The 16,074-nt window shown below is 48.4% G+C and overlaps 1 protein-coding gene across 2 annotated transcripts in view; it reads left to right on the top strand.

Annotated features, from left to right (window-relative positions):
• The window catches only part of RGS9 (regulator of G protein signaling 9), a 72,762-nt gene extending 62,752 nt beyond the window's left edge, over positions 1–10,010 (top strand). For both annotated transcript variants that reach the window (XM_053569165.1, XM_053569164.1), the window contains 2 exons: positions 3,175–3,659; positions 4,981–10,010. In XM_053569165.1, coding sequence (XP_053425140.1) covers positions 3,175–3,659; positions 4,981–5,131 — 636 coding nt within the window. In that variant the 3' untranslated portion in view covers positions 5,132–10,010. The remainder of the gene's footprint in view (positions 1–3,174; positions 3,660–4,980) is intronic.
• The last annotated feature ends 6,064 nt before the right edge of the window (positions 10,011–16,074 follow it).

The following is a 16,074-nucleotide window of genomic DNA, read 5'->3' as shown; positions in this document are numbered from 1 at the left end:
ATGCTCTTCCCCACCCCTTGGTTCCCTTGCACAATAAAAAAGCACCAAGCTGTCCTTCATTCTGTCTCTGTGGTGTCACATTTCTTTGCCATGTGTCTCACCTGCCACTGCTTTGCTGCCTCACACCAGTGTAGGTGGGGCACAGGCTGGAGGGGCTGGGTCTCTGAGCAGAGAGCCCCCGACCCTCTGTGGGAGGGACCAAGGTGAGGGTTGTGGTTCCCTGGTGGGGGAGGGTGGGAAAGGCATCCTGCTTAGAGTGTCCAGGACCAATAAGGCTAATGGCCATTTGCGCAGAAGAAAGGACCATCTCAGGCCAGGTAAGTGGCCACCTTCCTCACCTGTCTGTCATTCATCCTGGAAAAGAGAAGATGCTGGGGAGGAGTGGGGTGGGGTGAAGAGGGACAGAGAGAGGAAGGAGGGTGGGAGGAGGGCACAGAACTGGGGCCATATGGAAAGGCTGGTCCGGTCATAAGCTGTACGACCTCAGTCAAGGTGTATCATCTCCATGAGCCTCAGTTTTTGTATCTATAAAGTGGGATCATGGGCGGCGCCTGTGGCTCAGTCGGTAAGGCGCCGGCCCCATGTACCGAGGGTGGTGGGTTCAAACCCGGCCCCGGCCAAACTGCAACCAAAAAATAGCCGGGTGTTGTGGCAGGCGCCTGTAGTCCCAGCTGCTCGGGAGGCTGAGGCAAGAGAATCGCTTGGGCCCGGGAGTTGGAGGTTGCTGTGAGCTGGGTGAGGCCACGGCACTCTACCGAGGGCCATAAAGTGAGACTCTGTCTCTACAAAAAAAAAAAAAAAAAAGTGGGATCACAACAGGAGTTTATTACAAATTTTAAGGAAATGTGATTCAATTTAATGAGCCTGGTGGGGGGGAGGAGTCCCACTTTGATACCTCTTTGACAAAGCCTATTTACTAGTTTTGGTATTTTGGACTTCTTCTCCATGACCCCCAGTCCTATCTGAATTCCATAGGCAGCAGGATTGCAAAGTGGGTCAGTGGAAAAAACAGGGGCTTTGGGGTCACACAGACCTGAGCTCAGATTCTCATTTGGTCATTGCTTCGGTTTCTCTCCTCTAGGTAACAAATGACCACAATCATCAGCCATTCATTAGCTCGCAGTTGTCCAAGTGAGATGAGGCTCGTGTCTTGGTCTGCTCAGGCCTCGTTAGCAAAATACTGTGAACTGGGCGGCTTGTAAACAACAGGCATTTACCACAGTTCTGGAGGCTGGGACATCATGATTAAGGCACTGAAGATTTGGTCTAGTGAGGGCCTGCTCTCTGGTTTGTAGAGGTTGCCTCATGCTGTCCCTACCTGGTGGAGGGGCCAAGTGAGCTCTCTGAGGTCTCTTATAAGAGCACCTATTGGATTCCCCTCCCAGAGGCTCCACCTCCTAACACCATCACCTTGGGGGTAAGGTCTTCAACACATAAATCTTCACGGGGAAATAAACTTTACAACAAACCTACAGCAACCAGGTTCTCTGCTCAATGTGTCAGCCAGGCCAGCCTTGGGAGCTCTTGGGAAGAATTTGCTTCCAAGCTGATGCAGGTGCTTGGTTGGATCCAGTTCCTTATTCTAGGGCCGAGGGCCCCATTTCCTTGCTGGCTGTCAGCTGGGGCCGCTGTCAGCTCCTGGGGGCCACCCACGTTGCTTGGCATGTGGTCCCTCTAGCTTTAAAGCCAGTGATGGAGATTTTCTCCCTGTTTGAATCCCAATCATGCTTTGAATCTCTCTGACTTCTGCATCTGGTCTTGACTCAGGTTGAAAGGGCTGTGTGATGAGGTCCAGTCCACCTGGACACACACTTGGCTCAGCCTTATCATATAGCCTGCTGTGAATTAGCATTATTATTAGTGTAATAACCCAGTAGCCCCAGGAGGCAGGTGGGAGACTAGGCCATAGAGCAGGGGCTCGGAGCTGCTATTTCAGAACAGAATCTTGTTTGAATTTCAGGGAGTGGGTGGAGAGAATGGAGACCTCCCACTCCCAGTCCAGTCCTCTGTGGCCTCTGCCCTTTCTCTTCCTCCCAAAGCTGTTCATGGGTGCATCTGCCCACCCCTCTTTAGGTGATCTGGAAACAGGCGCCCTCTACAGGAGAAAGCAGCTTCCTGCCCCGGACTGGGGCTGCATCCCCCTGCCCAGGGGGGCCGAAGGGAGGGGAAGATGCTTCTGAGCTTGGCAGTGGCAGTGGCGGTTTAAGAGGGTTTGTTCTTTACTGGAGTCACTTTCAGTTCTCTCCTGGAGGTGTTGCTGGTGTGACTGTCACAGCGCCCACGCCCTTCTCCCAGGACAAGCACATCCCCAGCCTTATTCAGCTGGGCAGGCCTTTGAAGGGGACACGGCCCATGTGTCTCCTGTGTTCTGGCAAGGGAAGAGAGGTGAGAACAGCTCAGACAAAGCTTTTTCAGGCTTCTTGGGCTGAAAATGGCAGCTCACCCTTCCTGCCCACATGCTCTGAGGGCTGAGCATTGGTGGCCCAGTGAGGTTGAAATACTTCCCTTTTCTCTCCTGGGCTCCCTGTTTTGGTCTCACCTATGTGGCCTGGTTTCACAGTCAGCTTTTCTTCCCAGGTACTCCTGTCAGATGGGAGGCTGGGGAAGGTGTCGGGCTGTGACCATCCCAAAGGGGTTGTTAGCATAGACACGAGGCTGAGGCCCGGCCCAGGACAAGGTGTGGTCCCTCACTGGAAGAGTGAGTGGTGCATGAGCTGGGACCTCCACTGCTCTGCTAACGGTGTTTTAAATGCATCCAGACTTGAGGTTGGGGACCAAGGATGGGGAAAGCATGTCATGGGGTGTGGCAGATACTAAGCATTGCTTATTTAGGGATGGGAGTGCAGGGATGATCAGGAACTCAGCCTGGCCACATTCCAGCATGCCAGGCCTGGAAGAAAGTCAGTTTGTGCCCTGGGATTCAACTGGCCGGCCCCAGGGACTGTGGCCAGGGCTGGGGGACAGGCAGGCTGCTGGGCAGGAGGCCTCCATGAGGCTGTGCTGTTGTCACAGGTGGTTTGGGGCATCTTTCCCACCTTCCTAGGAGAAAGCCACACCAGGTCTGTACTCTCCCATTGGACAGAGGCTGGGTTAGAACAGGGCAGCTGGGGCGTGGGGCTCTGCTGAGTGGGCCACGCAACCCACCACTGACCACTCCCCTTTCCTCCTCTACAGCCGGGCCAGCACTTGGCTCCCAGCCCACACCTGGCAGTGTACACTGGAACCTGCGTGCCGCCCTCCCCTTCCAGCCCTTTCTCCTCCTCCTGCCGGTCCCCCAGGAGGCCCTTCCCCTCACCTGGCCGCTTCATTCGGCGGCCCAGCAGCACCATCTGCCCCTCGCCCATCAGAGTGGCCTTGGAGAGCTCCTCAGGCTTGGAGCAGAAGGGGGAGCCCAGTGGGTCCAGGCTCCCCAATGGGTCCTCTGAGGCCGAGGGCAGTGAGGCCTCCATCCACGGTCCCTGGTCCCGCAGCCTGCCCAGGGCCCCTCCCAAGGCCCGCATGGCTCTGTCCTTGGGCAGGTTTCTCAGACGAGGCTGTTTGGCTTCACCTGTCTTCGCCAGGCTGTCACCCAAGTGCCCCCCTGTGTCCCACGGGAAGGTGCAGCCCCTGGGGGATATGGGCCAGCAGCTGCCACGGCTGAAATCCAAGAGAGTAGCAAAGTAAGAACCAGAGTGGGTTTTGCCGCATGTACTGGGGCTCTGCCGGGCCAGGTGTGTTCTGGAGCTCCTGGCTGGGTGGGGGCTGGGTGGGAGGGCCTGGACAGCAGACACCCAGATGGACCCCTCAGATCCTTTGTTCCCCAGAAGGTCTTCAGAAACTCAGTTTGTCCTCCCCCTCAAGCATCTTTCTGCTCACCAGGCCCCATCCCAAAACTATTAGTCTAATAAATCCATGGCATTTGTAAAGGGCAGGGAAGATTGATGCCTGAGGTGGGAGCTGCAGGTGGTGGGATGCCCAGGACAAGGTCCCAGGGACTCAACTCCTCCCCCACCTTAGGTGCCCTTACCTTCCTCACCCACCCCTCCTGTATCCACCTGCACGTTAGAGGTGCTTGCGGGATTCCTGCTCCAGCAGTCTGTGAAAATGAAAGCGCCCAGTCTCTGCCTGAGCAGTGGCCCCTGGAAACCCCGTGGCTCCTGAGAAACTGACCTCTGAGTGTCCCAAGTGTTCCAAGGCAGCCTACGGGGTGCAGAACTGAGGCTCTGAGGAGAGCTTAATAATGCCTGGACCAGGCAGAAAGAAAAGTCAGAAAGAAAAGTCGCAAGCAATGCAGATCAGAAAACCAGCTCCCGTGCCCTTACTGGGGTTTTGGGGGAGGTAGTCAGGAGCACCCTTGCACCAATCATCATGTTCTTGTGTTTGGCCCTGCCTGAGCTCAGAGAAGGAAGCCCCAGTGGTCTCAGGTTGCCACGGATGCCTGAGGGGCGTGGCCTCTGCCCACAGTGGGCGTGGCAACAGCCGAGGAGAGCCTGTTACCTGAGGTTGTTCCTTGCACCTGCCCTTGTTGGTGGGAAGATGGAGAAAGGGGTTACCCTGATTGCCTTAGGAGAGGATCAGGATGCAGCGTGAGTGTGTCTGTAATTTTTCCCAAATGGCCCTTCTGAGGGAATGTTTCATGGCCACTGCTGTACCTCACGTACTGGCTTTTACAAGGCTGTCTTCTCAGGGGTCACCACTTCCTCAGAGGGAAGTTTAAAGGGGCTGATGATTAAGGACTGACATGTCGTACAGGGACAACCTGAATTCATTAAGACCATAAAAATTCAAGCCCCTTGAAATGAAAATAAAGCATCTTCAGAATTATCTTTAATTCAACAGATGAGTAGGGATCCTCAATAAAATGGACCCACAAAGCCAGTCACTGTGCACACAGCTCTTGGTCAATGCACCGGGGGTTAATCTTCAGGGTTGTCAGGATAATTCAGGGATTTGCTGTCCCCTCCCGCCCCTGCATCACTTGCTCTCCTTTTGCACCTGAAGTTTTTTCCAGATCAAAATGGACATGCCTACAGACAGCGGGACCTGCCTGATGGACTCAGAGGACACTGGGACAGGAGATGCAGGTGACCAGGCCATAGAGAAGGAGGTCATCTGCCCCTGGGAGAGCCTGGCCCAGGGGAAGGCAGGCTAAGCCAGGGGCGGTGCACCTGGAGGACGCTCCTGACAGGTGCCATGGATGGGGTCACAGATGCTCGCTCAAGAACCAAAGTGCATGACTCCTGAGGACTGCAGAGATAAGATGGGGTGGATTGTGGCAAAGAATGCCCCAGCCAGCTCCCTGTGGCTAACTCTTCCTCCTCCTCCTGACTTTCCTTCCCTCGAGCAGAAAAGAGGCATGTGGACCAGAAGACTTTCCTTGCTGCCTTAAAACCAGTAAAAGGTTAACTTTCTTGGACTGGAATGTTAGGGCGCGTCTGGTTTTATTAGTTATTTATGAGTGATTATTTACGAGTTAAATTCACATCTCCTTTTGCTTTCTAGACAAAGGACATGGGGTCACTTCTAAGAGGTCTCTCCCTGTCTGAACAGAGTTGGGTATAAGGCTCCATCAACTCAGCTCCTGAGGTCTGCCCCCCAGTGTGGGGGGAAGGCTGAAGAAAGACACACTCCTTGAAAGCCAGGAGTGTTCATTCAGATTCTCCGATGGGATTGGACCCACCGGAGATTTGTTAGGGAAAACCCTTGCAGAAGATAAAGGACCAGAACTGGGGAAGATGGAGGTTGAGGGGTCTGGACAGAGCAGGTGCATGTGTGAGCTCTAGGGAAGAAGGAGTGGGCCAGCAGGGTCTCAGATGGCAGCACAGGTCTAAGAAAGTTTCGGTCAGGCCACTGGATATCCTTAAACCAAAGACATGGTTGGAGGGGGCTTGTAATCTACAGTCACAATATGTGGGTACAGACTAGGAGTCTCTGTTGGAAGCCTGGCTATGGCGTGGACACACTGGTGGGTCCTGAGTCTCAGCAGCTGGGCCATCAGCCCACATGCGCCTTACAATAAGAGTTCTGAACATTTGTTTCTCTCCCACTGCCAGGCCAATAGGTACTTCCAGAGGTTTAACTCCCCCTTCTCTCAGTTACTCATTCAACAAGTATTTATTGAGCCTCTACTATGTGCCAGGGGCTGTGATAGACCCTGGGGATGTAGCTCTGAGGAGGACTCCCTGGCTCACGGAATTCATCTAGAGCAGAAGTTCTCCACTGGACAATTTTGTTGCCCAGGAGACATTGGGCAGCATCTGGAGACATTTTTGCTTGTCCAGACAGGGTGAGGGGTTGCTATGCCATGTGGTAGGCAAAGACTGGGGAAGTTGATAAGCATCCTCCAACATACAGAACCCCCCCCCCCAACAAAAGACTGTGGGTCCAAAATATCAGTGGTGCCACTGTCAGGAAACCTAGGTCTACAGATTACACCCCCTTGTCTTATGTTTCTGTGCAAGCCCTCAAGTGCTGCCCGAATGGGTCCTGGTGAGATCATAATTGAATGGGACAGTGGGTTGAGGTTAAGGGCTATATGGTGAATAAAACAGTTCTTAAAAGTTGCATAGAAGGTCCTCACAGGAGAAAAACATTAAGTGGTTTGCCAAACCACTCATTATGTTCCTTCCCTTTAACCCCAACTTCATCAGAATTCAGTTAGCAGATAAGAGCCCCTGACTTGCTTTTAACCTCTGACAGTTTATCTTATTCAGCCCATAAATACTGGGGCTGCTGAATCATCTCTCTCTGCACTTCTAAGAATGATGGTTGGGTAGGTTGGTGGCTGAAATCCGGACTTACTGATTCCTGCAGGGTAACCGCAGATGCTTCAATGCTTACAGAGCATTGCTTATTTCAAATTCTACGAAATCTGCTCCACTGTGCTCTCAAAAGAGTCACTCATCAACAGTGGAGAAAACTTTTTCTCTCAGAAAGTAATAGTATGGGTCTTTCTTGGAAGGTGAACGGGCTGAAGAATTTGATGACTTTATTTGCAAAACTGGTCTAAAATGAGACTAAGGGTGAAGTGACCCGTATTCTATTATCAACCAGTGTGTTGAGAATAAGGAAAATCTAAACCCTAAATGTGGATACTAGTGTCTACGGGGCTCCACTCCTAAGCTCCTCCTACAGAGGAACTCAGCCCATCTGGCTCCCCAGCATTAAGGATAGAAGGCTCCAGAATGCCCAGGTTGGACTAGGTCAAGTGCAGGGTAAAGTTCAGTAATAAACAGAAGAAAGGAAGTGGTGCAGACGTGAGGGAGTATCTGTCTGTGTTACATAGCTGCCCAAAGACCAGAGGGGAGTTAGGACAGGAGTCCAGGGAAGAGAAGAAACCCAGGGACCAATTAATTTTTTTTTTTATTTTGTTGTTCCCCCCAATTCCTAGTCACAGGTATGATGATTCTCTGTCTTATCATTAGAATTCACTGGGGAAAAGTCAAAGATCCTGATGTCTGAGCCACATAGAATCCGATGAGGTCAGGACTTCTGGGGATAGAGCAGGGGTGTCCAACCTTTTTTTTTTTTTTTTTTTTTTTGTCTGCCCACATTGGAAGAAGAAGATGTCTTGGGTCACACATCAAATACATAAAAACTAATGAAAACGGATTAACAACAACAACAAAAAAGCTCATGCACACTTTTTGTGATATCCAACAGCATAGAAACATCCTCACAAAATCAGCACGGGGGTCTTCAGGCTCTAGGTTGGACCCTCCAAGTAGTGCCAGCATCAGGATAGTTTTAGAGCCTTTCCCAGGATGATTCCAATGTCCAGCTGAGGTCAGGAACCACTGCTCTGAGGCAGTGATTGGAGCTGGCTCACCACTCCCATGCCTATGTCCACACCCAGGGAGCTAACTGGAAAAGAGGAAGTGGTGGGAAGACAGCTTCTTAGGTTTGCAGTCAGGAGCTTAATAGCACACGTCATTTGCGTTCATATCCACTGGTCTGCCCTTGGTCACATGGGGCCATCTCCAGCTGCAAAGAAGCTGGAAAATGTAGTCTCTGGTTGGGCGGATGTGTTAGCTTAGCGGTGTGAATAGCTAAACTTCTGGAGGTTCATGTACTAGGAAGGAAGATGAGAGGGTGGATGGCGGTGGTCTCTCCAGTCTGGAGGGGTATGGGAAGTGTGGTGGGGTGGGGACGAGAGGAGATGAGAGGGACCGCTTCATTTTTGTTTGGCCAAATCCTTCATGAATGCCTGTAAAACATGGCTGTGCTCTACGCCACAGTTGGTGGCTTTTCACTCCCTCAGACTGAATGCCTGCTGGATGTCAAACACCAAGCAAGGTGCTGGGGGTGAAGCTGACTCCCTCGGGGAGGTGCTACTGTCGCTCAGGGGGAAGCCAGGTCTCGGAGCCACTGGTGGCTGCTGCCTCCTGCGCTGTGGGATGTGGGAGTCCTGCCCTGCCCGCCTTCCGGTTGGAGAAGCTCCCTGGTTTTTCCCTCTGTGAACTGGGGGCGACACTTTGGCCTTCTTCTCAGGGTTATGCACGGTACAAGAAGAAACCATCATTATGCTTCCTTTAAACCTGTGTTGTGAGTTGTCTCTTTTCCCATCACTGGATAAAAGCTCAGCTCTGAGGAGTCCCAATAACCTTTCTGGTCACTTTCAGAAATAAAAATCCTCCAGGCACTATTAGTGACAGAGAAAAGTCTGCTGTTTAGCTCTGTACGTAGTTCAAATATTAGTGAAATAAGCACAGTCTGGAACTTCATCCATGGGTAAGGCTCCTTCTCACCTCCAGCATGGGGCTGTCCCAGGCTGGGACACCTGCGGCGGGTGGGGTTGGGGCAGAAGAACGTTCTTAGTTGACCAGTATAGAGGCCATTCATCACGGTGCTCCTGGGGTCCTCCCCGCTGGCTCTTACTTGGTGCTGGCAGGCTTTTCCTAGATTTTTGGGACCTGGCCTCAGCTGTCTTGGTCAGACGGGGTCATGGCTCTCATCTAGCCAGCGGCCTGAGGGTCTCTTTAGCCCACGAGCAGCCTGTGGTCCACACCTCGCCTGTGGTCACATTCCGAGTTATCTGGAGCAAGATTTAAATGGCTGCAGGAGGCTCCCCCTCCGCGCAGCTTTTGCCCCTCCAGGGCAGCCCTGTCCTCCTTCCCTCTGTTGCCCCACCTGACCTCAGCTTTCCTCTTGCCCTCCAAGTCCTCTGAGTGGCCCCGTGAAACTTCTTCCCTTAGCTCAAGAGCAGGCACAGCAGCCCCTTCCCAGCTGGTGGGTTTGTAAGAGTGACTTTCAGACCTGAGCCTGGGCAAGGCCTGTCTATGCGGCCAGCACCCACTGAGTACAGAGAGAGGGGTCACACCTGCTATTCATTGTCAGCTTTTGAGGTCACAGTTAACACAGAGACTGAAGACTCTTATTGTAACATCCCATTCCAGTGTGCTGGGGTGCGGTTCTTCTCCTTCTCTTAAGGACCTACAAGCGGAGCAAGTTTCCCCAGGGTCCCTAAGGGGGTTGTCGCTTTGCCCTCTGGGGCAGGAATCTTTGGTGGCCCATTAGGGCTATGGATTTGTGGACCCGGGCAGCAGGCAGTGCTGCTGATGTGCTCAGAAACAGAAGAAGAGGATCAATAGAGTCTGTACAGGCTGAGTACCCGAGGGTGCCTGCGCGCCCCAAAGATGAGCTAGGGTCAGGGTGGGGAGCAGGGGACCTCGAACACCTCAGCCTCAGAGGCCCAGCCCTCTGCTCTGGGCGCTGTCACACTTCACCAGAAGAGGGAGTCCGAAGTTCACAGATATCCCAAGAGGCAGCTGGAGAAGAGGGAGAGGGACTGTCTTCAGTTTGCAGATGTGATTTCCTGGCTTATAAGTAGCAGAAAGCCTCTAGCTGAAGCCTGATGTACTCTCTGTCTGTCTGTCTATATATAATATAATGTATGGTAAAATGTATTGTTACATACATCTATTCTCTATGTAAATTTGGAATACTATAACAAATATCCACATGCACATTACTCAGACTTGGCTGTTAACATTTTGCCCTAATTATTCCTAATGCTTAGAATAAAATGAAAAACAATATGTTTATTCTCCTCCCTCATCCACCTTCACTCCCATCTTAGGTGTCAGCAAACTTTTTTCAGTAACTGATCAGTTAGTAAATATTTCAAACCTTACTAGCCACATCTGGTCTCTGTCTCCTCACTATCACCGCCTTCAAATCCTCCTCTTCCTTCATTTTCATCTTCTTCCAACCATTTAAAAATGTACAATCTATTGTATATTTGATAGGGTATTAATGTCCAGAATCTATAAGGAATTCCTCCAACTCAAAAATAACGACAAAAAATTGAATTAAAAAAAATGAGTAAAACTCTTGAATAGACATTTCTCCAAAGAAATGACCATTAGGCAGAAGAAAAGATGCTGAACCGCAGTGAAATACCGCTTCACACTGACTGGGGCGGCTATTACTAAAACAAAACAAAAGAGGAAATGACAAACCATTGCAAAGATGCTGGTGGGAACGAAAAATGGTGCAGCTACTCTGAGAAATAGTATGGTGGTTCCTCAAAAGTTAAAAACAGAATTCCCGTATGATCCAGCAATTCCATTTCTGAGTGTATAGGGTCTGACAATCAAGTTTGCAAACTTGCCACCATGCACTTACATTGGCAACACTGTACAAAAACTTTAGTAAGGTTCATAACCTTGGGGCATCAGTGTCTCCCGGCTGGGTTCAAGTGCATGTGGGGTGGTGTCTTGCCGAGGGGCGTTCATAATTGTTGTTGCATGTTTTTGTGTGTCCTTTGAGGAATGTCTGAGCTTGAATTAGAGCAATGAACACGCAAGACATTTCTTGTTAAACTTGGAAGTGAAATCAGGAACATATGAGTCCAAGTTGGTGGGGATAAGGCCATGAAGAAAATGGCAGAGTACAAATGGATTAAACATTTTTCGGAGAGAAAGCATCACTGGTGAGGGGAGGTCAAAGTGTCCAGTAATGAGCAGAGCTGATGAAAACACTGCAAAACTCCATCAAGGTGTGCATCAAAGCTGTCAGCTGAGCGTGAGAAGCACAGCAGACCAGGTGAAGGTTGACAGAGAAACAGGAAAATCTTTACTGAAAAATCACGGCATGAGAACGATGTGGTTCTTGCATCATGACAGGCCCCAACTCACACGGCACTGTCTGTGAGGGAGATTTTAGCCAGAAAATGAACAACTATCTTGGCACATCTTCCCCCCTCACCTGATCTGGTTCCCAGTGGCTTTTTTCTTTACCCAAAAGTAAAGGCATTATTGAAAGGAGGACATTTTGATGACCTTCAGAACATCAAGGATAATACACATATGACTACAGCTGGGATGGCCATTCCAGAACAAGAGTTCCAATACTGCTTTGAAGGGTGGACCATGCACTGGCCTCACTGCATAGCTTCCCAAGGGGAGGTGACTGCAGTGATATTTGGCAATCAGGTATACAGCACTTTTTCTAGGATGAGTTCAAGAACTTTATTACCAGACCTTGTATACCCAAAGGAATTGAGAGCAAGGACTTGAATATGGATTTGTATATCTGTGTTCACAGCAGCATCACTCAGCCAAAAGATGAAGCAACTCAAATGTCCATTGATAGAGGAATGTACGAACAAAATGCAATATATCCATACTATGGAATAGTATTCAACTTTAAAAGAAAGGAAATTCTGATCCATGCTACAACATGAATGAAACTTGAAGACATTATACTACCCTGTTTCCCTGAAAATAAGACGGTGTCTTATTTTAAGGTGTGCTCCCAAAGATGCACTAGGTCTTATTTTCAGGGAACATCTTCTCTTTCCTGTAAGTAGGTCTTATTTTCAGAGGATGTCTTATTTTCGGGGAAACAGGGTAGGTGAAATAAGCTAGACTCAAAAGGACAGGCATTGTTTAATTCTACATGTATGAAGTACCTCACTCATAGAGATAGAAAGTGGCGTGGTGGTTACCCGGGGCTGGGATGGGAGTGGGAGGGAATGGGAGTTGCTGTTAATTGGATGCAAACCTTCAGTTGGGGAAGATAAAAAGCTTTCTGGAGACGGATGGCAGTGATGTTTGCACAACAATGTATTTAATACCATTGAACTGTACACTTTAAAATAGTTAAAATGATAAATTTTATGCTATGTATATTTTAGCACAATAAAGACATAAAACCATTCTTATCAGCAGGCTGTTCAAAAACAGGTTTCGGGCTGGACTTAGCTCAAGGGTCAAAGTTTGCTGAACTGTAATATGCTATTATTAGTTTCATTATTTTTGAATACAATAAATCAATATCGAGTGTTCTTATTGTATATTATAGACAATGCTTTTTAAGCTTTAATTACAAGTTTATCTGAGTCTTTGCTCACCATTGCTCCTTGCATTTCACTTCTTCCTTCCAAGTCCCGTTTTCTTTGTTCTCAAGCACATCCTTTAGTGATTCTTTCGTTGATGGCCTCAAGAAACAAATTCAGTTTTTCTGTTTGTTTTTCTGTTTGAAAATGGCTTTATTTTATCCTCATGGCTATTTTACCTTATTATTAGTTTCATCATCACTATTAAACAATCATTTATCTGATTGAAGAATGATAGGTTAGGTTGAGCACAGTGGCTCACGCCTGTAATCCCTGTACTTTGGGAGGCTGAGACAGGGGGAATCACTTGAGATCAGCCGTTTGGAGATCAGCCTGGGCAACACAATGAGATCCAGTGTCTTAAAAACAAAAAGGGAAAAATTACCTAGTTGTGGTGGCATGTGCTTGTAGTCCCAGCTACTTGAGAGGCTGAGACAGGAGGATTGCTTGAGCCCAGGAGTTCAAGGCTGCAGTGGGCTATGATTATGCCACTTGCATTCCAGCCTGGGCCACAGAGCGAGACTATGCCTCTTAAAACAAACAAACAACAAACAAAGTGAGAGACTGAGAGAAGTCCTGTTGCCTTTGCTTTATAGGTTTTTTTCTCTTTTTCTCAGCCCCTAAGAACTGGTCTTTGAGAGAGTTTTGCAGCATCTCTGCAGGTGTCCAGGTGCGCCTGTTTTGGGGTTTATCCTGCTCTGCCGTGCTTCCTCAACCTGAGTGCTCAAGTCTTGTTCCCCTTCCATAATTCTTACCCATTATCTCTTTGGATGGGGCTTCCTCCCTTGCTCTCTTTTCTCTCTTCTGCGAGTAGCTCCTATGAGGTGTATGTTATACTTTAGGGAGAAGCCTCTCCATTCTTCTGAGTCCCCTTTTCCTGTCCTGGGTAGCCCTACTGGTATTGGAATCTTAGGTCTGGTCCTCCCCGCCTTCTGGCTCCAGGCCATCTCTTCTCCCTCTCTCTATCACACACACACAAAATCCCAAGATACTACACAATCCCAAATCCCAAGTTATGTAAACTTTTGCCGATTTGAAAAGGCTTCCCAAACATGTAGCCATTACTAATCCCCTCTCCAGGACGCTTACAGCCAGAAAGAAGATGGACCACTCTAACCCAAATGAGAAATTACATAAACAAAACCTTATCAAAACTTTCCATACCATACCACTTGTTTGTTATCAGTTTCCCACCTTTTGCTTTCCCCTTAAAGTCTTACTCCCTTTCTTATCTTACCATTTATAAACCCTTAATTCAGCTGTTTCGAGAGCCAGGTTGTAGCACTCTCGTATATGCAAATAAATGTGATCTTTTTTCCTATTAGTCTGTCTTCTGTCAGTTCATTCGAAGGCCTCCAAGCATAGAACACAAGTTGGTAGAAGGAAACGTTTGTTCTTTTTCTTCTGAACGTATCCATCCACCCATCCATGCATCCAGCTGTGTTTCATGGAGGGTCCACTAGGCATTTGGTATGCTGTCATGAGTAAAATTGGGCCTCACTCTCAAGAAAACTCATAGTTTAGGCAGGTGCATACTTTAATCTAGGGACCACAATACCCTATACTAGGAGAAGGCGCACAGCATGGCAGCTGAAAGCACGCACTCTGGCATCACACGGCCTAAGGTCAGATCCAAGCTCTACTGACTTTCCCAACTGAGTGACCATGACTATTTCACCAAAGCTCTCCAAACCCCAGTTGTTTCATTCAGAAACTTGGGATCAGGACAACACAGCCTCTTTGTGGTAGGGGTGTGTGAAGATTATCAACTAAGGCATGCAAATAGCTCGGACCAATGCTTGGGCCCTGGTGAATGCTTGGTGAATATTCGCCACCAGGTGGTAAAGGAAATAAAACAAGCCTAAGAAAGTCTCTGTGTACGTGTGTGTTGTGCTAGCATGTAGCAGAAAAGGCCAGACACATAAGAAAATATTCTCGGAATACTTACCTTTTGTAAAATGCAAAATAACAGGTTGACATGTTACCAGACAAAGAAGGTCCAGCCTCCTGTCACTGTCAGCCAATATGTCGACCAAACTTGATTTATCAGAAGGCCAGGCATGACAGTAGCCTCTCCAAGACTGTTCTGTTCTTCCATTTCCAAAATCACAGTTTTATACATAATGGTTCACAGCCAAGACCATAATAACTCTTATTTTAAATAAAAGTGACAATCTATTACAATATTTCTAATTCAACCCAGTGACAATCTATTACAATATTTCTAATTCAAAAGTTAATTTCCCAACCTATTCAAGATGAGCATCTTTAGGGTGGGAGCTAAATTTACAAAACAGTAAGAATGAGAAAACAGGAGGTAAAGGTCGCTTAGTACCTACACCGACCAGCCCAGCTGCATCACGTCTGCCCTAGCCTGACAGACTCCATCCTATTCTCACGGTATGGGCTTTCAGACACGTTATGCATATGAAATGAGAAGGCACAGGATGAAGAAAGCAACCGCTTCTACAAGAAGCTGAAGTAAAATATCTTTTGGGATCCAGTCACTGGACATCTAGGAATCAGTGTCCAGGGACCAGGAAAGAGCAGAGTATATTCTAGCCAGCAGGAAATATGGCTGCCTATTTGGGAGAACAAGCTCGTACTTGTGCTGGTGATCTTAGCAGCTGGCTCATCACTTGTTAAGATAAAAATCTGATTACACAGCAAATATCCCAATATATCTATCACCTTACACATGGAGGCTATTTTGTGAGTCGGTGGACCTGTTATCATTTCTCTTTTACATCTCTAGAATTCTTGTGGGAACAGGATGAAAAGTCAGTGAATTCATAGCAATCGGTGGTCTGAATTTTTATGTCTTAAAAAAATAATACCTGCTGGTAGTTTGGACAGTTGTGTCCCTTCCAAATCTCATGTTGAAATTTTCATTTATATGTTTATTTTTATTTCAATATATTTAGGGGGTACAAGTGCAGTTTGGTTATAAGGATATATATTGTATTGCAGTGAGATCTGAGGTTTTGTGTATCCATCACCCAAGTAGTGTACATTGTACCCAATAGTTAGTCCCTCAGCCTCCCTCCCACCCTCCTAACTTGGAGTCTCCAATGTCTATTATTTCACTATGTAGGACCCACAGCTTAGTGCCCACTTAGAAGTGAGAACACAAGGTATTTGTTCTTCCTTTCCTGAGTTATCTCATTTGGGATAATGACTTCCAGCTCCATCCAACTTGCTGCAAAAGACATTTTGCCATTCTTTCAGGTCTGAAAAGTATTGCATGGTACCATGTTGAAATCCCATCTCCAGTGCTGGTTGGGGTGTCTGGGTCACAGAGTTGGATCTTTCATAAATGGCATGGTGCCAGCCTCACAGAAGGGAGTTCTCATTCTTAGTTCCTGGGAGAGCTGGTGGTTCAAAAGAGTCTGGCACCACCCCCATCCTCTTGCTCCCTCTCTCAGCTGGTGACCTCTGTACATGTCAGCCCCCCTTTCCCTTGTGCTGTGAGTGGAAGTAGCCTGGGGCCCTCACCAGAAGCTGGTGCTGGTGCCATGCTCTTTGCACAGCCTGCAGAACCACAGGCCAAGTAAATCTCTTTAATTAATAGGCCTAGCCTGTGGGTCGCGACCCCTTTGTAACAATGAAAATACATCGTGGCATTAGGAAGGTTGAGAACCACTACTTTAGAGCAACACTACATGGGTTAGGCATGATGGCTCACACCTATAATCCTAGCACTCTGGGAAGCTGAGCCAGGTGGATTGCTTTAGCTCAGAAATTTGTGACCAGCT

This window comes from Nycticebus coucang, chromosome 18 (assembly GCF_027406575.1).
Source record: "Nycticebus coucang isolate mNycCou1 chromosome 18, mNycCou1.pri, whole genome shotgun sequence".
NCBI lineage: Eukaryota > Metazoa > Chordata > Mammalia > Primates > Lorisidae > Nycticebus > Nycticebus coucang.
The sequence above is the reverse complement of the archived record's forward strand: the minus strand, read 5'-3'. Positions and strand labels throughout refer to the sequence as shown.